Genomic DNA, 25,283 nt, shown 5'->3' with positions numbered 1-25,283 from the left:
GCTTTTTGTGGTGGCAACAAACTGGAAAAGGAGGGTATGTCCTTCAATTGGGGAATGGCTGAACAAACTGTGGTATATGCGGGTGATGGAATACTATTGTGCTAAAAGGAATAATAAACTGGAGCAGTTCAAGGAGAACTGGAGAGACCCACGGGAACAGATGCAGAGTGAAAGGAGCAGAGCCAGAAGAACATTGTACACAGAGACTGACATACTGTGGTAAAATCGAATGCAATGGGCTTCTGTACCAGCAACAATGCAATGACCCAGGACAGCTCAGAGGGATTTATGGTAAAGAACGCTACCTACATTCAGAGGAAGAACTGCAGGAGAGGAAACATATAAGAAAAGTAACTGCTTGAACACATGGGTCGGGGTGGACATGATTGGGGATGTGGACTCGAAATTACCACACCAATGCAACCACCAACAATTTGGAAATAGGTCTTGATCAAGGACACATGACAAAACCAGTGGAAATGTGTGTCGGCCATGGGTGGGGGGACTGCGGGGGGTGAAGGGGAAAGTAGGAGCATGAATCATGTAACCATGTTAAAAATGATTATTAATAAATGTTTAAAAAATAAAAAAAATAATAAAAGGCCAAATATAAAGCAAGAATTAATGGAAAATAATAGCAGTGAAAGTTTTATATTTAAAGTCTTACCAAAAAGTATGATGATAAAGTAAAATATGAACATTTAAGAATAGAATTTTATACTATCACTAGGTTAAAAGAAAAAAGGAAGAAAGAAAAGAAGGAAGGAAAAATTGAAGGAAGGAAGAAAAGAAAGAAAGAAGGAAAGAATATATCATCAGTCTAGAGTTGGAAGACATTTATAGACCAACCAGTCTCTTAACCCCCTTATTTTGTAGAGGAAGAAATCTATTTTTGTAGCCATGAGAAGGATGGACTAGAAAGGAAAGTAAATAAAAGCAGAGACAAATTAGAATGCTAATATCATATACCAGGAAAGAAGTGTGAAAATCTAAACTTTTAAAGAAATTTTAATGCGCTTATTTCTGAGGTACTCTATGAACATGAATTAATTGAATCATATAAAACTGAACAAAATAGTGAAATTATATCTTCTAATTAATCTTTAATAGAAAAAATGTGTTTGGGATTATTGGCAGTAGGATGCATTCCTTCTCTTTCAATTTTATGTCAGTTTTATTAATACGTCTTTAAAACATTCATAATAGCCAAATAAAACACAAAAGAAGTTCATTATCTTGTTATTCATTATCAAGAACCAAGAGCATACAATGGAATCCCCATTCAGTATTAAGATAGTTAAAATGTTAAAATATTATGGTATACTATCTTTTTTATCCTTTTGCTGTAATTCCAATTTCAATTTAGTCAATGAGTTTTGAATATTTTTATTTCCAATGATTAGCAGAAATTCAATAATATTATTTTGTTAATTAAAGAGTAATGCTTTATCTCCATCATTAAAGAGAAACCAGAAAATAATCCTCCATTTAAAGAGATAAAATACCTCATCTTCTGCGTGGTTGAGCCCTTTTTTTAGGTCTTCCACTCGAAATCTCAGCTTCTTTACTTCTGCCTCATGGTGATCCACTCTGTGGTTTGCATGAATCAGTTCTGCCATTTTATCCTGGTACTGTCTGTTCAGTTTGCAGTAGGCATGTTGAAGTTCAGCCAGCTCCTTTAGAAGGAAAATAGAGATTCTACTAATCATAACAATTGATATCATGTAGTGTCAGATAATACTTATAAATTCATTTGTAGGCTTTAAAATGCTAAATAATAATTATTATTTCATTATCATCATCAGTTGATAAACAACTGAAAACAATAGATAACATTTATTAAGGACATACTATATGTCAGGCACAGTGTTATCATCATTATAATTTTGAAGCTGAGTTCTAAACCTACATCCTACTGCTTATTACCTCTAAGAACTAGGCTTCAGTTTCCTCAGAATAAAAGACTAAATCATAATTTCTAAATTTATTCCAGGTTCTTAATCTATGATAAATATGAAATAAAATCAGATTCATGGTATCTTATGTGACTGTACTCAGCCTATGTGTGTCCCCAAAGTATTTTCTATTCCAGAGAACAAGTCAGCAATAAGTAACATGGTCTGCCCTTGATTTCAGTAACTGTATTTGTAGGGGTAGAGGAGATGAATACTATACCCATCCCTACCTCGCCTAGCACCATTGACTGGTCAGCTACCTTCCCTGAGAGAAGACTGGAAAAATGTGAAACCAGTCATCATGTCCTTTTATGTGCCTCCTGACTTGAAAGATAGATCTATAGGACAATGTGAATCAGTTATTACAGCTAGGATTAATGGCTCTTTAAGGATGGTTGTTCCTAATCTTGTACAACTTAACAAAGGAAAGAAACTGATTAAACAAGGGAAGGAAAGTTCAGACACTTTCCATCCATTCCTCTATCATTGTTACTCAGCACATCCAGTCTTCCTTAAGTTCACTGTATCTGTTCATATGCTTGCTAAAGGTATCTCTACTCATTTTGCTGCTTTCTTCCTCCTTCCCATTAAATTCTGTATCTAATTGCTTTTTTCTTCATGTCAACCTCTTACTCCTCCGAATTCCTTGGTCTTAGAGATCTTTATTCTCCCATCCTTCCCATGACCCCTATTGACAGTGTCCTTTAACAAACAAGAAGATTGATTATACCTTCACTATCACCACTCATTTGATAAACTTAGTTTACTCCAGGTTCAAGAATCCTCAACTTTGTCTCTAGTTTCAACTTTGTCATTAAAGGAAGTCATAGGACTATGAGGAGAAGGATAATTCAGTCCTTTTTTGCAACAAGCTCCATGGATCTCTCTACCTTTCATCTATCTTATTCTTTGTTTGCCATATAAAAAACAAAACCTGGAATGCTAAACAAAACATTCTGTCTACCCAAATGGCAGAGACCTTAAAATCACAAAGCATTATGTGAATACAGGAACTCATATAATGGTAAATTAGGTGGAGTTTATGGAATCTAAGCATTAGAGTGATGATAATGTCTATTGCATTATCTACAATATTATCTATTAACTACAAATGTATCAGGAAGTATAGGTAAGTTTCCAATTACATGCAAAGAATTAATTTATTGTTTAAGTCATTATTATCTGTTGCTAACTGACTTACATAAGAAAGTATGTTGAATGAAATGCTAACAGCTTCAGAGCTGGATGGATACTCCCCTTTGTTCTATTAGGTCAATTGATTTCTTGTTATGGCATAACTCATCTATGTAACATACTAGTATATCACAACATTTAATATCAAAATTTATCTTATCATTTAATAAAAATAGTTTTTAGTATTTTTAAAAGAAGAAATCATAGTTTTATATGAATTAGTCAGGAGCATTATTATTCTAGGATCCCCAAAGTACTAATCAAGCATAATTCATTATTTTTAATTGAAAAAGAAAAGGTTATGCTTAATGTTATCAAAAGCTCATTTACGTTAAGTTCTCTGATTGTTTTGTTTAGCTATTATACATAGATAGCACCCTTTCCAGAGTCCATTGCCAGTCCCACATTTTAGTGGAAACCACTCAAACGTCATCTGGGTTGGCTTCAGAGTTCATGTGGACTTAAAGAAATTTCAAGAAATTCCACACAAGAAAAGAAGAGGGCAAGTGACTTGATTTTGAATATGGTAGAAAATGACAATTCTGGGGGGTGTGGGTAAAGGCAGGCAAGATGACAGCCTAGAGGGAGGAACAATGGAAATTCTCTGAAAACCCCTTCCAAATTACTTTAAGGTAAAGCTTCAAAACAAATACCAGAGGAAAAGAACCAACAGAGGGATGATGTGAGGCAATTTTCCTATAGAAGGCAACTTGCAAGGTAGGATATGATGGTCACTTTCACCAGAGAGAGGAGAGTAGAGACCATGACAATAGTGCAGGTCAATAATGAGTGACCCATCCCTACCCCCAACCATTACTAGATGTTATGAACCCAAGAAGTCCACCCTTTGAAGTTCCAAGCCCAGTACAACCTCCCATTGCACCTGACCAGTGAAAGGCTGGTCTCAGTCTTTGGAAGAACCCAAAAAGATTTTCAAATTCAAATTTCAAATAAGAGAGAAAAAGGGAAAAATTGGGGAAAGAAATGAAAACAGTGCAAGAAGATAATAACATCTTTTTAACCCTTACTTTCCATATTAGAAGCAATACCGTGTATTGGTTCTAAGGCACAACAGAGGTAAGGGCTAGGCAATGGGGGTTGCTCAGGGTCACACAGCTAGGAAGTTTCTGAGACCAGATTTGATTATAGGACCTCCTGTCTGTAGATCTGACTCTCAATCCACTGAACCACCCAGCTGTCCCTGAAAATAACATCTTAAAAAGCAGAATTGTCTATATTATAAAGGAGGCACCAAAGTCCACTGAATAGCAGAATTCTTTAAAAAAAGAATTGGACAACTGGAAGAAAAGGTACAAAAAGTCAATGAAGAGAAGAACTTCTAAGTTGAATTGGAAAATGTAAACAGAGGTTCAAAAGCTCATTGAAGAAAATAATTTTTTAAAATTGAGATTTGAGCAAGTGGAAACTAATGATATCATGAGATATTTTTAATTCAAAAAATACAAAAATTGAAGAAACTATGAAATATCTCACTGGAAAAACAACTGATTTTCAAAATAGAATCCAGGAGTGATAATTTAACAATAATTGGACTACCTGGAAGCTATGATTTTTTTTTAAACCCTTGTACTTCGGTGTATTTTCTCATAGGTGGAAGATTGGTAAGGGTGGGTAATGGGGGTCAAGTGACTTGCCCAGGGTCACACGGCTGGGAAGTGGCTGAGGCCAGATTTGAACCTAGGACCTCCTGTCTCTAGGCCTGACTCTCACTTCACTGAGCTACCCAGCTGCCCCCAGCTATGATTTTTTTTAAAAGTCTAGACATTATATTACTAGAAATTATCAAAAAGAATTGAACTCATATTCCTGAACTAGAGAGTAAAATAGAAACTGAAAGAATTCACCAACCACATTGTGAAAAAGATCCCCAAACAAAAACTCTCAGAAATATTACTGTCAAGTTTCATATCTTTAATATCAAGGAGAAAATATTGCAAATATCCCAAGAGAAATAATTCAAATAGCATGGAACTACAGTTAAGAAAACACAGGATTTAGTAACTTTTCTATTAAAGGATTTCAGGGCCTAGAATATGTTGTTCCAAAAGGCAAAGAATCTAGTTTTACAACCAAGAATCACCTACCCTGCAAAATTGAACATAACCTGCAGAGGAGGGGGAATGGTTATGTAATGAAATAGAGAATTTCCAAGCATTATTGATGAAAAGACCAAACCTGAATAAAAAATTGAATGTTCAAATGCAAGACTCAAGAAAGCACGAAAAAGTAAACAAGAATGAAAAAAGTAAATAGATTCAATGAAGTCAAACTTTTTACATTTCTATATGAGAAGATGATACTTGTAACTCTTAAATCAGTATTAGGTTAGCTTGAAGAAGTATACATAGACACATATGGTGCAAGAATAAGTTGACTATGATGACATGAAATAAAAAATCAAGGGATGAAAAGAGTATTGTGCAGAGAAAGGAAGGGAGAGGTAGAATAAATAATGTCCCCTGAAGAGGTGCCAAAAGTTATAAAAGTAAAGGTTAATATGAAGGTAGTGATGGGAAATCCTTAAACGTTTCATCAGAGAAGGAACAAAATCCATTCTGGATTGTATATAGAAATCTAGCTAACTCCATAAAGAAATAAGGAGGGAATAAGAAAGGGGAAGAACAATAGAATCCAGGGTGTTTGGGGAGAGACAGTGGTTAGAAGTAAACATTTGTGAAGAGGGACACACACAATTAGAGATATAAAAACAGTACAACCAATTTTAGAAGGGAAACAGCAAACTTAGAAACTATTTCAACAAATTTCTCTCATATAGAGGCCTCATTTTGCAAATATATAGAGAACTGAGTCAATTTTTTAAGAATACAAGTCACTCCTTAATTGACAAATGGTGAAAGGATATGAATAGATAATTGTCAGATGAAGAAACAAAAGCTATCTATAGCCATATGAAAATATATTCTAAATCTTGATTAGACAAATGCAAATTAAAATAACTCTAAGGTACCATCTCACACCTATCAAATTCACTTATATGATGGTAAAGGAAAATGATAAATGTTGGGAAGGATTGTAACATCTATACATTTTTGATGGATTTGTGAATTGTTCCAACCATTCTGGAGGACAATTTGGGTCCAAAGGGCTATAAAATTGTACATCACTTTTGACCAATAATACTACTACAAGGTCTGTATGTCAAAGAGATTTTTTAAAAAGTGGAACGGGGAGAAAACCTGTTAATTAAAAAAAAAACTATGTTAGTTCTTTTTGTGGTGGCAAAGAATTGGAAACTGAGGGGATATCCATGAATTGGTGAATGGCTGAACAAATTGTTAGTGGAAAGAAATTAGGTACTAACTTTGCATTTGAGCTGCCTTCTTCCGAGATATACATGAGGAAGAGAATTCAATAACTCCAAAGACAAAGTCTTGAGCAAGTGTCTCAGTAACCCCAGAAGAAGAGAGCACATCTCCAATCACAGATGTTTGATCCAGTTATCCTCAAGTAGTTCCCACCATTACTCTGAGTCTGAGATTTAATCTTTTCTGTGATCCAAGTCAAGAAACATCTTTGTCTGGGCTCTCCCTTATCTTTCCTTGATTTTGTTTTACATCCCAAATCACTCTTTCCTTAAAGATACTATAATTATGGTGGTGGTGTTTATAGCCTGTCTTTAAGCAGCTATGACTAGGCTTTCTCTGTTTCACATTCATGTCCATACTTTTAGAAAATAAATATTATTGCTATCTCACCAAAGGAACTCAGTTTACTCCGTTGGTGCATTCATAACTAGATCCATTAACATGTAGAATATGACTGTAGTACAATATTGTGCTATAAGAAATGATGAGCTGAATGACATCAGAAAAAAACTGACTTACATGAACTGATGATGAATGAAGTAAATAGAATCAAGAGAACATTGTACATAGTAACAGTAATATGGCATGATGATCAACTTTGAAAGACTTAAATAGCCTGTGGTTTACAATGATCCAAAACAATTGTGAAGGACTTATGACAAAGAATGCTCATTTGAGAGAGACACAACAGCAGCATGAGCTGAGGGAGAGATCTCCCAGTGTCCTGTTTCTTTCTTATTAAGTAGGCAGTCCTTAACAGATTATCTGGAGATGTTGGATAGCTTTCAACACTGAGGTATCACCTCACACCCAGCAGACTGGCTAAAATGACAGCAGGGGAGAGTAGTGAATGTTGGAGGGGATGTGGCAAAACTGGGACATTAATGCATTGCTGGTGGAGTTGTGAATTGATCCAACCATTCTGGATGTCAATTTGGAACTATGCCCAAAGAGTGCTAAAAGAATGCCTGCCCTTTGATCCAGCCATACCATTGCTGGGTTTGTACCCCAAAGAGATAATAGGGAAAAAGAGTTGTACAAAAATATTTATAGCCTCGCTCTTTGTAGTGGCAAAAACCTGGAAAATGAGGGTATGCCTGTCAATTGGGGAATGGCTAAACAAATTGTGGTATCAGCTGGTGATGGAATACTACTGTGCTCAAGCAAATAATAAACTAGAGGAATTCCATGTGAACTGGAAAGACCTCCAGGAATTGATGCAGAGTAAAAGGAGCAGAACCAGGAGAACATTGATACACTATGATACACTATGGTAAAATCGAATGTAATAGACTTCTGTACTAGCAGCAATGCAATGACCCAGGACAATTCTGAGGGATTTATGGTAAAGAATGCTACCCACATTCAGAGGAAGAACTACAGGAGTGGAAACACGGAAGGAAAACAATTGCTTGAATGCATGGGTTGATATGGACACAATTAGGATGTAGACTCTTAATGACCACCCTAGAACAATTATCAATAATATGGAAAGAGGTCTTGATCGACGACATGGGAAGAAACCAATAGAAATGTGCGTTGGCTACTGAGGGGTTGGGAGAGAGGGAGCAAAAACATGAATCATGTAACCTTGGAAAAAATCTTTCTAAAAAATAAAAAAAATCAAACTGAAAAAAAATTATAAAATGGATTCTTTGCCAGAAGTATGAGGCAAAAACTTGTTAGTCAAGACACAAAAGGCAAAAACCCAGTCTCCAAGTCAAAAAGAAATAGGTTTATTGAGAGAGGGCCAGTCTCTCAAAAAAGCCAGTCTTTGGTTAGCAACCAACAACAACTAGCCTTGTGAGCAGCCCTCCTTTTATAGCACAATTGAGCTTGAGCAGTGATTCCCAAAGTGGGCACCACCGGCCTCTGGTAGGTGCTGCAGTGATCCAGGGCAAACGGTGATGGTCATAGATTTTAATTAACAATTTGATGATATTTTGAAAATGAACATACGTGATTGGATTTTGGATACTTTTTCAAGTGCAAACACCAAGGAATCTCCACAGTTACAAGAAGAACTGATGGAAGTAACTACAAATGATGAATTGAAATTTAAATTCAAAAGCGGCTACCAACAATTCTGGATGCAAAAGGAGATTCCTATGGCTTATCCTGAAATATGGGCTGTAATTCAAAAGTTCTTAATTGCATTTCCTTCATCATATTTAGTGGAACGTGGTTTCAGTGCGGTATCCAATTTATTAACAAAAAAAAAAAAGAAACCAATTGCAAATAGTCAATTGTGGTGATTTAAGATTACTGCTGATGAAAATAAAGCAAAGGATTACTAAATTGGTAGCAGCACACCAGGTTCATCCTTTTCATCAAGATGATTTTGAATGTTTTAACTTTTTTGTATTACATTCTATTCTGAGTTCAATAAATAGTTTCATAATTTCAAATTTCAATGTTTCTAATTTACACCTTTCTTTACAATATTTTACGAAAAAGGTAGAAACATTAATATATATACATATTTTTTCCTATTAATTGCTACTAAAATTAAAAAAATTAATTTCCAGGGGGAGCTAAGTAATATTTTTTTGGAAAGGGGGCAGTAGGCCAAAAAAGTTTGGGAACCACTAAGCTAAAAATACAAAAGTGATGTCAGAAGGACAATAGAAGTTCATATAAATAACTTGACCATTATCACCCACTTGGCCCATACCACTGATGCAAGTAAGTTCAATATCCAATGCCATTGACTCAAGTAGGTCCTTTGACCATTGTAGTCAGCTTGTATATTTTACACACAGTAGTCACTTTGCAGAGGGATTTGGACACCTACGGGGGTTCTTAAACCAATTATAATATAAGGACAAGTTGTTTTTAGAGCAATTACAAAAGATTGGATGTACTGTACTCAGGTCCTTGCAGCCTTGGACCAAGCACCACACATAAAGGGTGCATAGCCAGTATTATGCATCAGCCTTGTACATCCTCTGAATAGAGCCCAGTTTCATTTTACCCCTATGTCAAAAGTACATTAGCCCTATGCATTAACTCAGGGTATAGTCTTAGTCAAGAAACATAGAACCACAACAAAGCAGAATGTCAGATGTATAGTTTTGTTGGCCTAGGGCTAGGATGAAAAAGGTCAGTAGTTTAAATCATGGTGGGGCAAGTAAAAGAATAGAATATATGTATATATAAAGTCTTACAGAATATATAAAATATTACAGAATCATGGGGGGTATGTGATTTCACATTCACAGGTACAGAGTATCTAATAGGATAAAAGTTTGCTCTAGTGATGAAGAATTTGTAAAAATTTGTAAAAATTTTGTGAATTCAATTAAAATCATGAAAAGCAGAGAATTAAAACTCAATTAGAAATGGGGGAGTCACTGAACCACATATAAGGATCCTCATAGGCCATATTTTACTTAGTTTTAACATAATATTATCTATATTTTATTGTACTTTTATTTATTTTATTAAATACTCCCTAATTACATTTTAATCTGGTTCTGGCTTCATTCAGGAGTGTTACAGGCCATGAGTTTGATATTTTTCTTATAAAGTAAGTACAGTCAAGGGAAGACATGTACCTGTTTTGTGCTGAAGGGATGGGCAGATATCAGTATATTGCTAGACTCACTCCTCCCCCACTGACAGGCTTGAGTGGAAAGGGAGGGGCACAATCTAGCTCAGTGCTTCTTTCTCCCCACTCCCAACAAGCAGTTGAAATCAGTTGGAAATGGTGGTTGGACTGATGTCTTCAGGTAAGGCTAAACAAGGCAATTCTCTAATGATGTAGTCTCTCCTCAACTTATTTTCCCCACAGGTTTGACTAGGGAAGATAGGAGAAGCTTGATGTCTTATAGTTATCAGGGACAGACGAATCTGACTTGTACGGGCCAGACATCTGTAGGAAACTTAGTTGTAAATGGATGTGAGTATTCCCAAAATAATAAACAGGCAATGCTCCCAAATGATGTAGGGTTACTGATAAATGAGGAAGGGAAGGAAGGAAGGGGTTTCAAGGATTAGGATAAGATCTGGGAAGCCCTGAACTGTTAAGTAGAAACAGCCCCTCTCCCCAGGAGGGAGAGGTAATCTTTATAACTAGCTTGCCCTCAAATCCTATAATTATCACTAATTTCAAAAATAACTAAGTAATAACAATAATGCTATTGCAGGAAAGGTCTAATTCAGCTAAAAAGGCAAACTGCAGAGAACCAAAATAGCTTTTGCCACAATGTTCCAAAGCAATCAATAACTGGGATCAGCAGCAGAGTGATCTGCTCACCTCAACCCCCAGAAACCAATTTCCCCTAACTGCCTTCAACTGCCCCTCATCCAGAGTTCTCTAGGGGGGACCCCCTGGAATTCTGGATTGAGACTTGACCCTGTATCTTGTAGAAATTCCACCCTGCCATTTTCCATGTTACAGTAGAATATTAAAATTTATTGTTGTTAGGATGTAAAAATGTTAAAAGACTTATTGTATAAATTGATAAAAATAATTGGTCTAATTTGCATCTATTAATTCACACACTATTATGAATGATTTGAGGACATTTAAAAGACAGTATAGAAAAATATGGGGAGCCAGACTTCCCTCAGACATGAACCAATAAAAGAGACCCCAGAAGTTGAAAAAGGAAGTATGGTAAGGGTGGTCATTTTATTCTTGTTGTTGTTGCTATTTCATTGGATTTAAAAGTAAGTTATATTCTGGAAGGAACAAGAGCTCCTAAGAACAATGAACCCTAAGAATAGAGAGTAGAAGGAGATATTGGGAAAGAAAGGCACGGCTCCATTTGGGTACGAGTTCTTCCTTTGCCAAAAATACAGAAAACCTGAAAGCTCAGTCTGTATTGCTCTTCAGCATGTTTTGTTTTTCATAGAACATTTTACTAACTTTATCTCATTTGAACCTCATATCAAGTTTGCAAGATAAAAGATGTTTTTTATTCTCATTTTGCACATCAATAAACTGTTAGGTAATTTGCATAAACTAACACAACTAGTAAGTGTTTGAGGTGGAAATGGAACCATAGCTGGTATTCATTCTATATTCCACCAATAAAAGAAAGTCATCCACTGGTTCCTGGCATCAACTTAGATTCTAGCATTGGTTTTCTCTTGGTTTTCTCACTTTAAAAGGCAGGAATGACAAATCATTATCCTGCAATCATAGTAGCTTGCTTCCAGCACTCCAAGACAAATCACAAAACCATTCTGACCCTTTCCTTGCAGAAATATATAATGGAATTTGGAAGAATGTCAAGTCCTAGAGGCATGGACTGCTACATTTTATTGACACATGGCATGTAATGAATGTTTGTTGATAATTGATTTAAAAGAAACAAAAATGTAGATCTTTGTAGTGAAAATGAATGAATGTCATAAACTTAATATAAAATTTGAGTTTGAAGACTACTCTAATTGGCTGTATCAGTTAGCAAAATAGACATCTGAAGCAAATTAATAACAGTGTTGTGCAAACAATAGGCACTAAATAAATGTCTGTGGAATGAATATTTGTTGAATAAAACAATATTCTACCATTAGTGGAAAAATACTAGTCTATTTAAGTAATGATTCCTTAAGAAATAACAAGAAAATTTTTTTGGATTCATTGAAAAATACTGTCAAAGAACTTTAAATAGCATATTATTTAAGAATAGAGCTATTTACAAAGACTATCAACATGCTTGCAGATGCCATTTCATGGAAGAGGAAATAAATAAGAAAGGAAAGAAAGTGAATGTATATCCTAAATATTTCAATTGAAAAAAAGAAATCTGGACTAGCTTTTATTTTCCCCTGCCAATTCCTATTTCAGTAAAGAATAGTCTTGTATGACTCATTAGACTTTTTTCTTACTTCCTCTAAAATAAAGTAATAATCATTTGATCATAAATCTTAAGGATACATGGATAAAAATAGAATGAAAGGAAATGAACCTCCAAAGAACAGATTAGCATATTTTAGATGATTTTTTTAAAAAGTGGCCATACTATGTGATATGATATATCTAACCCAGACAAAGGCAACTTATAGGAAAAAGTAGAGCTTTTTAAATTAAATATTATTTTAATTAGAAAAGTAAATGAAAGGATTCTCATTAATTTTTGTTACAAATAAATGTTCTTAGTCATCTTTATATAATTTGTTTGTCTTCTTTTATGATGCATTAAAATTTAATTTTAACGTGATATTTTAGTCCAACCGATGCTACAAAGTAAAAAGGCAAAATAGTGTAAAGTACATTACTAATATCCAGTTATGTATAGGAAATGAAGTCAATGGTATCAAATATGAATATGACTGAAAAAGTAGTTGGGCTGGTGATATAATGAGTGTGAAGGATAACAGATAACTTATTATTGCTGAGATAAAGACATTATCTTAAACTTTCTTCTATGGAGAATTTATGGAAGGATGCGTAAAAATGGAGTATAGAATGAAAATACATACATGGATTTCTATCAACACCATTAGAAAGAGTTCCCTCATGAATGAGATGCACTTCCACTGAAATTCTGAGGATAAGATCTCTTTTAATTTGTATTCTACATCAAGAAAAGATTTGGATAACAGTGAGGTGCCATTGCTGAAAAGTTTATTTCAACCTATCAAAATAGCAGTTTATTTCTTATAATAAAATATCCATAAAAAGGGGAGGGAAGCCTCTACCTCTTTTATCAGATCTATGACTCTGATTATCAATTACTCTTGAAAGTTATCCATAGATTTAAATTTGGGCAGAATTGAAATTGTTGAGGTTCATAATTTCATAAAATATTCTTTTAATTTCATTTGTAACTAGTTTAATAAAATTATCACTTTTCTTATGCCTATAAATTCTCAGCTGTCACACATTATTTGCATTCATAAAGTATATAGTAAATAGATTTTAACTAGTTTTTTCTTAAGTCCAAATTTTTTTATCTCATATTTTGTATTCAATTATAATCTCAGTTAAGTTTTCTGCCTTGTTAATAAAATTTTTTAAATCTTAATTATACATATTCCAACAAACACATTTTCACATGGGTCATGTCTGAAAATGAATGTTATTTTCCCTTGCTTTCTCTTTATTTTTACTTTATTTTTTCTCTAGTAAGGGGTGAGGGAGATATTTCTTCTTCAATTTCCTGGACTAATGATTTGAATTATAAAATCTTTCAAAGCATTCTCCTGCCAATTCCTGTTTCAATGAAGAGTATTCTTTCATGCCTCATTAGACCTTTTTGTGGAAGGACTTCTAGAAGAGTGATGCCAAGATAGAATGGATTTCTATCAGCACCATTAAAAGGAGTTCTCTCATAAATGAGATCACAGCTCCAATGAAATGTTTTAGAACAGAAGATCTCTTTGTAAAATTCTATTCTATCTGATTCTAAAAGTACGTTTTGCTCTGTAATGTTTTTATCACTGTTTAGATCCTCATCCAGATCACTCTCTCTAATCTCTCTTTCCACTCTGCTCTGTTCTAGATCCTCTTTCATTTTCCCTCCGCTCTCCAACTTGGTGATCTCATCACTTCCTATGGATTTCATAATTAATCTTTATGCTGATGGTTTTCATATATTCCTAACTATCCTTTAATTCTCTGCAGCCTTTAGGCTTCTATCTCCAACTGCCTTTCAGATATCTCAAACTAGATGCCCACTAGACCTCTTGGACTTAAAATGTTCAAAACTGAACTTATCTTTCTCATTAAATACTCTTTTCCTTCTTCTTACCTTCTGAAGGGATTTTTTTATTCCTTTTGTCTATTTTGAGTTAATCAATCAAGATCTAAAAGTACCCCTAATTAACACTTAGTAAGTCACTAAGTAAGAGTTCACAAGTCACTTACTAGGGAAAAAATGTTCATGCCTTCAAAGGCCACAAGCATTGCTGCACCCTTTCCCACCCCCCTCAGTAGTGCTAGGCAAATTGAGAGCCTGTGATTGGTTCCTATGAAGTGGGAGAGAGAAGGAAGTGACGTGGAAAAAGAGCTATAAAAGGTGAGACAGAGGAGAAGAATTCCTTCCTTCCTTGGCTTTGTTGGCTCTTTGGATTTTGGCTTCCTAATTAGGACCTTGGATTCTGGTGAGATTCACTTTCCAGTACTCATTCACAGTCTGGAGACTCTAGGATTAGGACTTAGGGTATTTGTAGCTAGGTGATTTTTTCTACCTCTTTCCTATATTTTGCACTTTAATATTTCTACCTTGGTATAAATAAAATTTGTTAACAGTTATTTTAACTTTAGAAGTTAATTATTTTTTATAAATGGAAATCACAATAGTTTTTTTTTAAATTCTTTTATTTGTCAAACATATTTTTAATTATTATACTTCCCTTTTACTGGCGATGGCAACAGTATCCTCCCAGGTTTTTGGACTCTCAATAAAGTCATTTTAAATTCCTTACCATCTCTCATTTTCTATATTCAATTTGTTTCAAAGGCCTTTAATTTTCTACACTTGCAAACATCTCTCAAATATGCTCCTTCAACTCCTCTGACATTGCCACCACTATAGTGTAGACCCCATTACTCCATGCCTGACTTAGTAGCATAGCCTGCTGGTAAGTCTGCCTTTCTTAAGTCTTTCTACATTTCAAATCATCCTCATTCAGCTCCTAAACTGATTGTTTTCAAACAGAGGTCTGAACATTTCATCTCCCTAACCAATAAACTCAAGCAACTCCCTATCAGATTTAGAATCAAATACAAAATGCTCTGATTGAAATCCAGAGCTGTTCACTAGCCCCCTCCTATGTTTCTAGTCATCTTATATTTTTCTCCCCAATGTATCCTCTTTGATCCAGGAACACTGATCTTCTGGCTTTTCCACGAACCAGTCTATCACTTGACTCAGGGCATTTTCTCTGGCTAGCCTCAATACTTGGTATGATTCCCTTGCTTATCTCTGCCTCCTGGATTCCTTCATATCCCAACTAAAATGCCATCTTCTACAGGAAGCCTTTCAGAATCCTTCTTATTTTTATTACCGTCATTATTTCCTTTTTGTTCTATATGTAATTTGTTTGTACCTATGTGCTTCCTTTTGTTCTTCTCCATTAGATTATGAAGTCTGTGAAGTCAGGAATTATCTTTTGCTTCTTTCTGTATCCTCAGTCCTTAGCATAGTGCCTGGTACATAGCAGGCTCTTAAACATTTACTAACTGAACTACTAAAATGATTCTTTATAATTCTCTTTTGCTCATGGATAGCTTTCTAGTCCCTGATGAAATTTTCCATTTTCTCATTTCTCAGGTGTAGATTATATTACATTAGATTCATACACTAAAATTTGTTTAGTCATTCCAATAGGAGAATAGTCCTTTAGTTCTATTTAGCTAATACAAAGAGAACTGCTATAAATATTTGTTGTAAATATAGATTCTTTTCTTCCTTTTTCGATAGCCTTAGAGTATAGGCCTAATAGTGATTTAGCTGTGCCAAAGGTTATTCACACTTTGGGGAATTTCTGGGCATAGATCCAAATAGCTTTTCAGAATAGCTGGAGAAATACACATCTTTACCAGTGCATTAGTGTGCTTAGCTTCCTATAATCCCTTTAACATCTGTCATTTTCCACTTTTATTTTCATTGTGAGGCTGATGGATATGAAGTGTAAACTCAAAGTTACTTTCATTTGTATTTCTCTAATTGGTGATTTAGAGTATTTTTTCAGAGGCTTGTTGATATCGTGTATTTCTCCTCCCTTTGAAAACCCCTTGTTCATACCCTTTAACCATTTTTTCCACTGAAGAAATAGCTTTTACAAATTTGATCTTATGTATTTTAGATAATAGACAGTTTTAGATATTTAGAGTAATTTATTTCAGTGCTATTTTACCCATTTATCTGTTTCTTTTTCTAACTTCAGCTACCTTTGATTTGTTTATGAAAAAAAATTTAAACTTTACATATTAAAAATTGATTTATATTGGGTGATGCTTTCTTTCACTTGCTTAGACTTGAATTCTTCCTTTATCTATAGATATGAAATGCAATTTATTATTAGTTTGCTAATTTATTAATGTGATGACCTTTTTATAGCTAGATCATATGTCTACTCAGAACTTATCTTGGTATATTGTGTGATGTTATTCTAAACATAATTTCTACCAGAATTCTATCAAGTTTTATGAGTTGTTTTTATCAAATAGTCTTTTCCCCAGAAATAGAGTGGCTTTATATTATATATAGTCACCTATAGAGGTGGCTAGGTGTTGCAGTGGATAGAGGATCCCCCTCATGGAGTGAGAAAGACTCATCTTGGTGAGTTCAATTCTGGCCTCAGTTATTTACTAGCTGTATGTCTGTAGTCAAGTCACTTAATGCTATTTCCTTCAGTTTTCTCATCTATAAAATGAGTGGGAGAACAAAATGGCAAACTATTCAATTATCTTTGCCAAGAAAATCCCAGATGAGGTCATGAAGTTAAAACAATTGAACAAGAATAAAATATTACTGTGTATTTGCTTTTGTATGTTTTAGACATAATTTGTTCCATAGATTGATGTTGACAAATGCAAAGGACAAAGCTTCTAGAAGAAAACTCACTATTCAAAAAAAAAGTCTGAAAAAACTGGAAAACAATATGACAGAAACTAGGCATTGACCAACAACTCATGCCATATACCAATGATTGCGAATCTATGGTACAAGTGCCAAAGATGGGCACACAGAATGCTCTCTGTATGCACTTGGCCATCCTCCCCCTCCCCCTACTTCCTTACTAGAAGGGCAGAGGGACTTGGATGGAGCTGCTCTGCTCCTCCTCTCTACCACACCTGATGACATTTTTTCACCTACCCCTACCCCTCAGCCCAGAAGCCAATGGGAACACATAGGGCATGAAGTGAGAGGCTCAGAGGAACTAGAGCTGGAGGGGAGTGGAGCACAAGAGCCACTCCCCTCCCTTTCCCTATATTCCCTGAGGATATTCCTTACTTCAACTGCCCCTCTGCCCAGCAGCCAAATGGGAGCTCTTCCTCCCTCCCCTTTGTTGTGTGAGGGGGAGGGGGTGTCAGGGCATGTCAGGCAGTTGGTGTTGGGAGGAGCACAGAACTTAGTTTTGGGGGACTTGGTGGGGCAGGGTCCAGCATTCCATCTCTAAAAGGTTTGCCATCATTGCCATATACTAATACAAAATCAAAATGACTAAAATGATCTAGAAAAAAAGGGTGGTACCATAAGCAAATTAGGTGGACAAAAAATACTGTCCTTATTAGCCCAATGGATAAGGGAAAAATTTATGCTCAATTAAGACACAGAGAACATTATGAAATGTAATATAGATGACTTTGACTACCTTAAATTAAAGAGGGTTTGCACAAATAAAATCAACGCAACCAAGATTACAAGAGAAACAAAAACTGGGTACATTTCTTTTTTGTAAGTGTCTCTGACAAAGGCTTAATTTCTCAAAAAAATAGAGAACTGAATGACATTCATAAGAATACAAGCCAATCTATAATTGCTAAATGGTCAAAATATATGAATTGGAAAGTTTTCATAGATTGAACTCTCCATTTTTTTAAACATCAAATTATTTTAATGACAACTACAATAGAGTACTGTTTGAGATCTGGTATTAATGTAACATTCCAATTATTCTTGAGACTCTTGGCTCCATATGAATTATTTTTCCTAGCCCTATATGTTATTCTTTCAGTGGTCTGAATTTTATAGTTTTGAATAATTAATGTTGGTAGCATTGTCGATTTAATTTTATTAGCCTGAATTAATTTCTGTTTAATCAAATAGGTCTACATTTATTTCTGTAAAAACCTTTACTTTTTTACAGAAATGAATATTAAATTTTGTCAAAGATCTCTGCAGCAGCTACTGATATTTTCATATGGTGTTATTATGTATAATATTATCATGGTTTATTATATTTGTAGTCTTTCTTATGTTGAACCAATACTGGTATAAAAATAGTCATAGTATATAACTTTTCAAAAACTTATTTTAAACCATTTGCTAAAAATTTTTGACTTCTTTTTAGTTTATGTCTTTTAGTTGATAATTCTTGTAGTATATAGTTCCCTTTCTCTCCTTTATCTCTCGTTTAGAGATCAAGACAATATTTGATTCTTGTAGAAATGTGTTATCACAAATAGTAAAATTGGAATAACATGTTCTTTTAATGTTCAATGGAATTCACTTATAGACCATTATGACAATGGAGTTTTTCTGCTTACTTTCAGTGTTCTTTTATGGCTTATCCAATTTATTTTTATGATTTTTGTTCACTAAATAGTCAATATCTCTGTCAATCTGGGCATTTTATGTTTTTGAGTAAGTATATATTTCCCTAAATTATCAGATTTTTTAGCATATGAATGGAAAGTAATTTCTAATTTCCTTTATTTCTTATTTATTTGTTCATTCTCCTTTTTTTCATTTTTGAAATATTTTTGTTTTTCTCTCCTAAAATTCTAATGAGTTATTTATATTATTAAGCTTTAAAAAAAGTGTTCTTAATTTTATCAATACAATGGTAATTTTTTTATTTTTAAAAATTCATCTTGAATTTTCAAATTTTCTATTTTATTAGACTTTTTATTTGTTGCTTTGTATGTAACTAGAATTTTGTACCCCAGGACTCCATTTCCCAGCACACCATTCTCCTCCTATCCTTACATGCTGATGTAGGCAGGATATAAATTCTGTGAACTTTCACTTCTCTCCCTCTTGTCTTCCTTTTGCAGTTTTACTGGAGCAGTTCTTTTAAATAGGCAAGGAGAGCTTGGGCATGTGGTTTATTTTGTCAGATAATTACCCTTTTGTTCCTTTACTTTGAGTGAGTATTAACAAATCTTATAAAGTACAATACTTGAAGTTATTGTATATTAATTTTAATCTTACATTTTGGTTGTTTTTTTTTTAAACCCTTAGCTTCCATCTTGGAGTCAATACTGTATATTGTTTCTAAGGCAGAAGAGTGGTAAGGGCTAGGCAATGGGGGTTAAGTGATTTGCCCAGGGTTACATAGCTGGGAAGTGTCTGAGGTGTTATAAAAAATAAAGTAAATAAGTTGAGTAGGTGGGTGTGAGGAAGGATAAAAGGGAATAGGAGATTGTAAGGTGATAAAAGGAGGAATGAAGGTATGTGAAGGTATATAGGAGATAAGGGAAATGGGGTATATAGGAGAGGGCAGCTCAAACAGGTTAATTCTCAGAGGCTTGAGACAGAGAATACGGGGAGGAAATTAGAGCCAGTAAGAAAAGTTTAGGCTTGACTGGAGGGTTTCTCTTGTTAGTTTCAAAGTCTCTTGAGGGAGGGGTCAAGAGGGCCCCTCCCTGCCAGTCAAACTGATGGCTGGAGGAAGTCTTGAAGGTGGGTACTTCCTGTCAAGATGGATGCCCCATTTGTCTCAAGAAATAAAGGAAAATGATTCCTTCCTCTTGGCCCTTGTCTTAATTTTCGACACAATGACTCACCACAGGATTTAAACAGGTAACAAGGGGATTTATTAATACCAGGGTCAGTCAGAAGGGCAAAGGGGTTCAGGTTTTCTAATTGCTGCTAGGGAGAGGGGTGAGGGTGGGGGATGGGTCGTGGAGAGGTTTAGACAGAGAGAGCGACGGGCTCTCCCAGTCAGGGAGATTTGACTGCCTTTTAAATAAAGTCTTTATCAAACCGAGGGATAACTTATTTGAGGATACTCCAATTATCTAAAGAAACTAAAACCCACTATGTTCAATCATCAAGCCCTCCCTTCCAACCAGAACCCAAAGGAAATCAGGGAAGAGGTCCAGAGAAATGAGATACGTCTAAATTTCCCCAAAACAAAATAAGCACAGGCCAGAAGGCAAAAGCCTCTTCCATTGGAAGAAAAAGGAGCTCAGAGGTACCTGAGGAAACTGGGAGGCTGGAGGATTGAGTCTGATATAGCTTGTCACCAGCAGCCTGATCACAGTAACACATCATACTAAGGTTCTAAGAACATTATTTTTAATATTCCCTCTTAACATTTACACAATTAGTCCTTCCTTGTTCTCTTAAAATATAAAAAACAAACAAACAACAAAAAAACCACCTTTTCTGGTTTCTCTTGGTGTCTGCATTTCCAGTTCACAATGTCTAGTTAGTTCTTACCCTCTTCATTAGGAATGATTGGAAACTCTTTATTCCATTAAAGATCTTTCTCCCACACTTTTAAACTGGCAATTGCCACTCTAAAGGGTTATTTGTTTGTTTTGTGATCCTTATTATAGTTCATGGCACTTTATTTTTTTTTAATATTTGTGCTCTTTTTTTGACTTGGAAGTTCTAGGTTTTCATTTTAATGTTCCTCAGCGTTTTCATTCAGGGATTTTTTTCAGAAGGTGATGTTTTCTTTTTATTTTCACTTTTCAATTTTGATCTGAATAAGAAATAGGATATTTCAATTTATAAGTTCTTCAATCATCATAGCCAGAATTTTATTTTATTATGAATTTTGGATAACTTAATGTTTCTTATATCTACACAATTTTTTCCATCATTTTTACAATTTTTGGAAGGTATACTATATCGTATGTTTTGTCAGATTTTTTCCTCCCTTTCTTTTGATTGTTTTAATATTTATTATTTAAGTGATTGTTTTCTCTCTGGTCAGTTCTAATTTTGATGGTAATGGATTCTTGGGTAAAGCTTTCTACTGTTAATTATAAGATATTAATTTTTCGTTATTATCAATTTCCTGGTTATTTCATTTTGTATCACTTGTTTTATTTCTTCCATATCTATCACTGTTGTAGCCAAAACATTTTTTGCTCAAGCCATTACCTTAATTTTTTGTATGTTTACTATACTTTCAGAGACTTATCTATACAACAGTCTTTCAAAAAAAACAACTAAACTATTTCCTCAGTAATATTTTGAGTTTTCCTCATTGCTTATATCAGCAACATGAAGTGAGATGGAAGAAGAAGAGAGGAATTGTTCTTGGACCAAGCCTGAAAACTTAATGGTATCTTCATGGCCTGCCTAAACTTGAGAATGTTGACCAAGAAGACTCTCAATAGATTCTGCAGTTGTATTTGTCCTGGGATCTACCTGGGATCTGTCTCTTGCCAACTAGGCTTGAAGGTATTCCCCTCCTATATATAAAGACATTTCTTGAGTTCTTGCTCCTTTGCAGTTATGTTCAGGGACTATTCCCACTCACTGAGCTGCAGTCAAGATTTAGCAAATGTTCTTAGATGGGTTTTTCCTAGAGCCTTCTCCTAACCCCCAGGATTCTTATTCTGGATCTATATTTGGAATTATCATATAGCCCTACTGTACTGGAGCTCTGTACTGGATTTCTTTGGATATTTCAATGGCTGCCTTTGCTGGTCTTCAGCTGTTTTGAACTTAAGAGACATTGTGTTACTGTGATCAGGCTGCTGGTGACAAGCTATATCAGACTCAATCCTCCAGCCTCCCAGTTTCCTCAGGTACCTCTGAGCTCCTTTTTCTACCTTCTCAGGGCTGTCTGTCTCAGGGCCTCTGTAGGATTCTAGGTATCCTTCTGTGGATCTCAGAGCTACCTAGAAGGACAGCAGTTGATTCTTATATCTTTTTTTTCAGACTGATAAATTTTTAAGCCCTACAAGGATGTTTGAAGGATTTATGCTCCTCTATATATTTCTCCATTGCCATCTTTCCACAGTCCCACTTTCATTTCCATTTCTAACAAAAAAAGAGAACCAGATGCTATGTAAAGGGGAAATGGATTTTTACAATACAAATATGTCTCAAGAATATTTCAATGTGTTATTTAGATGTCTTTATCCTTTCTAGTCAACATAATTATTAGCTCATGATATTTCTATATTCCTTCATACTTGGTATATGATTCTTCTGACTTTTCTACCCAGGCTGGTGGATAATTTGTCTTGGAACTTTCAAAGCCAGTACTTACTGCTGATGCTGCTCTAGCAGTTGTTGATTTTTTAATGGTGAGTAAATTCAGTAAGAACTCTCTTTGCCACCCTTCTTTCAAAGGGTTATCATTACAGTAAATGAGTGAATCACAGATAAATGCATTCTAGCAGTTGTCTGAAAACTAAATTTCTTCCTGTAGCTTATTTGTAAATGTATAATTGGAATCCATCCAAGACAGATATTCATTTGAAATGTCAAAGGGCTAATGAATGCCATCTTATATGGGAAATTTACTTGACTGGCAAGATTTATACTTAAGATAATTGTGTAATGTGCTCTGTTCTGTAGAGAAACTAAGTCATATCAGATGTAGGGAAATAAAGTTGAAGGATGAGTTGAAGAATCTGGGAGTATTTAGACTGGAAAACAAAAAAAGAGGGTGATATAATAGTTTTAAAATATTTTAAATGTTACTATATAGAAGTGGAATTACATCAAAGGGGAAGAAATAAAGGGTGGAATTTACAGATTTTTGCTCATAGTCAGGAGAATCATTGCTATTCTTAATAATTCTCCCAAATACAATGTCCTATTTTACTAATGCAGAATTTCTAATGGTTTTAAGCAGGCCAGGTGGAAAATTGTAGTCTCATTCATAATTTCATTAGGGAAATGACCGCTGGGTCCCTTCAAATATGAAATGTATGGCTCTATGATTTATAAGTTTATTTCACTGTGGCTTTTATCAATTACATTTGTTCTTAAAATTAATATCATAAAATATAACAACTTGTGTGCCACTCTTGTCTGGTCATAAAAATTAAAAAAAATCACACTATGCTTTATATTTATATAGAAAGAACATTATTCATTAAACTATCAAATTATTAGGGGAAATGTGCCTTCTAGATAATAAATAAGTAATTTGTACTATTTTATAGATAAAAAATGCAACTGGAGGATGTAAATTCAGAAGGATTTGTGCTTCTATTAAAAAAACACCATTATAAGTAAGCACCTAATTAATAGTCCTGGTCTGTAGAATAAGATAAAAATTTTACCAAATTTATAAATTTAAGACACCTGAAATTTCCCTGTTTTTAAATTAGCTCATTTATTTTGTCATTTTACTTTGTTGGATGATGCATAATCTTTAAGGCTCACTTTTAAATTCTAAACAAATTATGTAATATCAGACTTTCCTACTTAAGTTTCTATTATTTATAAACTATTTCATTAATCTATTCTTCATTATGAGAAAATTCTTTCCACTCATAAGCATTTAAATTTTAAAACATCCAATACTGAAATTATTATGGTTTTGATTATTGGAGCCAATAGGAATAAAGAGAATCTTCCTGACAATCAAATAACACTTTAATGAGAAACTGATAAAGCTTAATCAAAGCATCTTATTCATATGCCTGACAGGAGTACACAGTCAAACACTTTAGTATATTGGGATGGAGGTTTTTTTGTTTGTTTGTTTTTGTTGTTCAGTTTTAAAGACAAGAGTGCAATGGCAACAACCAACTATATTTAGTAATCAATGCAACTGTAATCTGAAAAAAGTTAAGTTGACAGAGATACATTGAATTGGTATCATGATCAAATGCAATTACAAAATAAATTCTAAATTTCACAATTGCTCTAAGATAAATCTGTAACAGAAATCTATTAAACAATGTCCCACCTTTCCTAAGGACTGATATCATTGAGTTATTATTTTATTTCTTTAAATTAGTAACCCAACAAGCAGGAAGAAATAAGCCTTCAAAGAGCAAGACTACATTTTTTATTAATAAACCATTTTAAAAATCACCCAAATTGAATTTTTTATATTATATATTTAAAGAGAAGGGCTTTTTAAAAAAATAATTCTAAGAAATCCATTAAGTATCCTTCTCTCTTCTCTATTTTTTTTGTTAAATATGAGGATCTCAATTGTTTTGAGATTATCTAAATGGCAGCTACTGTAATCTAATAGCCTCCTTAAAAGAAATGTATTGTAAATAATGACATCCCTTCAAAACTTAGACAGATGGTCTAGAAAGGTCATACGTAACTTTCTGCATAGCTCATTAAACCTGAATAAATATTTGTAGGTAAATTATCTTTTTTAAGCATTTTGAATGATCATGAAAATATGTTTCACAAGAGTAAAAATCACTAACTGTAATTATAGGAAAATGGTAGAGCAGGGTGTGAAGTTTTCTTATCATCATAATGCCACCCCCCAAAAAACCAAAAATTACTCCACAAAATCAAAGCTAAAAATGGCAAAAAGAGAAAAGAGTCCAGAGTAAAGTTAAAAAACCTGGGTAAACTTGGGAGGAAGGTTTCTGACTCCCCTGGCCTTAGTTCCATTGCTATAGGTTCCTGGGGCACGAACAGAGCAAACAGAATGGATACAAAACAAAGAGATAACCCCTGAGAGCAGTATTGACAACCTCAACTTATTTGCTAAGGTCTGGAGCCTGGAACCCAAAGGATACCACTGGAATCATCAGGCAGTGGGTGTGGGAGCATCTGTGTCTGTTCCTGAAATGCTAGCTGGCCTGAAGGTGGGGATTAAAGGAGTGGTTATTGAAGAATCTGCAGGTACTGGGCTGCAGCATTAGGAGAGGTGGAATGAGTAAGGACCCTGAACTGCTGAGTATGGTGGCTGGGTAAATGGAGTCCCATCAGTTGTGGTCACTCCCAGGAAGGAAAGCCCCTAGTTTCTGTAGCAGGGAGAGACAGACTGGCTACTTGCAGTAGCAACAGCAGAACTTCTGGTGAGCTTTCATTGGAACATGTACTGTCTGTCATGAACTGGGGCTTGAGCAAAGGACCCAGTTTTGTATTAGACTATGTAATATAAAAACTGGAATAACTAAATAGAATTCAGGTAAAGACAAACACAAAAATATACTGAAACTTGAACTTGATTAGTATAAACTGTCAAAAGAATCTAAGTT

General features: G+C 34.5%; 1 protein-coding gene across 1 annotated transcript in view; it reads right to left on the bottom strand.

Moving 5' to 3' along the window:
• CCDC102B (coiled-coil domain containing 102B) overlaps positions 1-25,283 on the bottom strand; it is a 527,613-nt gene that overhangs the window by 80,914 nt on the left and 421,416 nt on the right. Inside the window, exon 8 of the mRNA XM_044658091.1 lies at positions 1,506-1,676. Coding sequence (XP_044514026.1) covers positions 1,506-1,676 — 171 coding nt within the window. The remainder of the gene's footprint in view (positions 1-1,505; positions 1,677-25,283) is intronic.

The sequence above is a fragment of the Gracilinanus agilis genome, chromosome 1 (assembly GCF_016433145.1).
Source record: "Gracilinanus agilis isolate LMUSP501 chromosome 1, AgileGrace, whole genome shotgun sequence".
NCBI lineage: Eukaryota > Metazoa > Chordata > Mammalia > Didelphimorphia > Didelphidae > Gracilinanus > Gracilinanus agilis.
The sequence above is the reverse complement of the archived record's forward strand: the minus strand, read 5'-3'. Positions and strand labels throughout refer to the sequence as shown.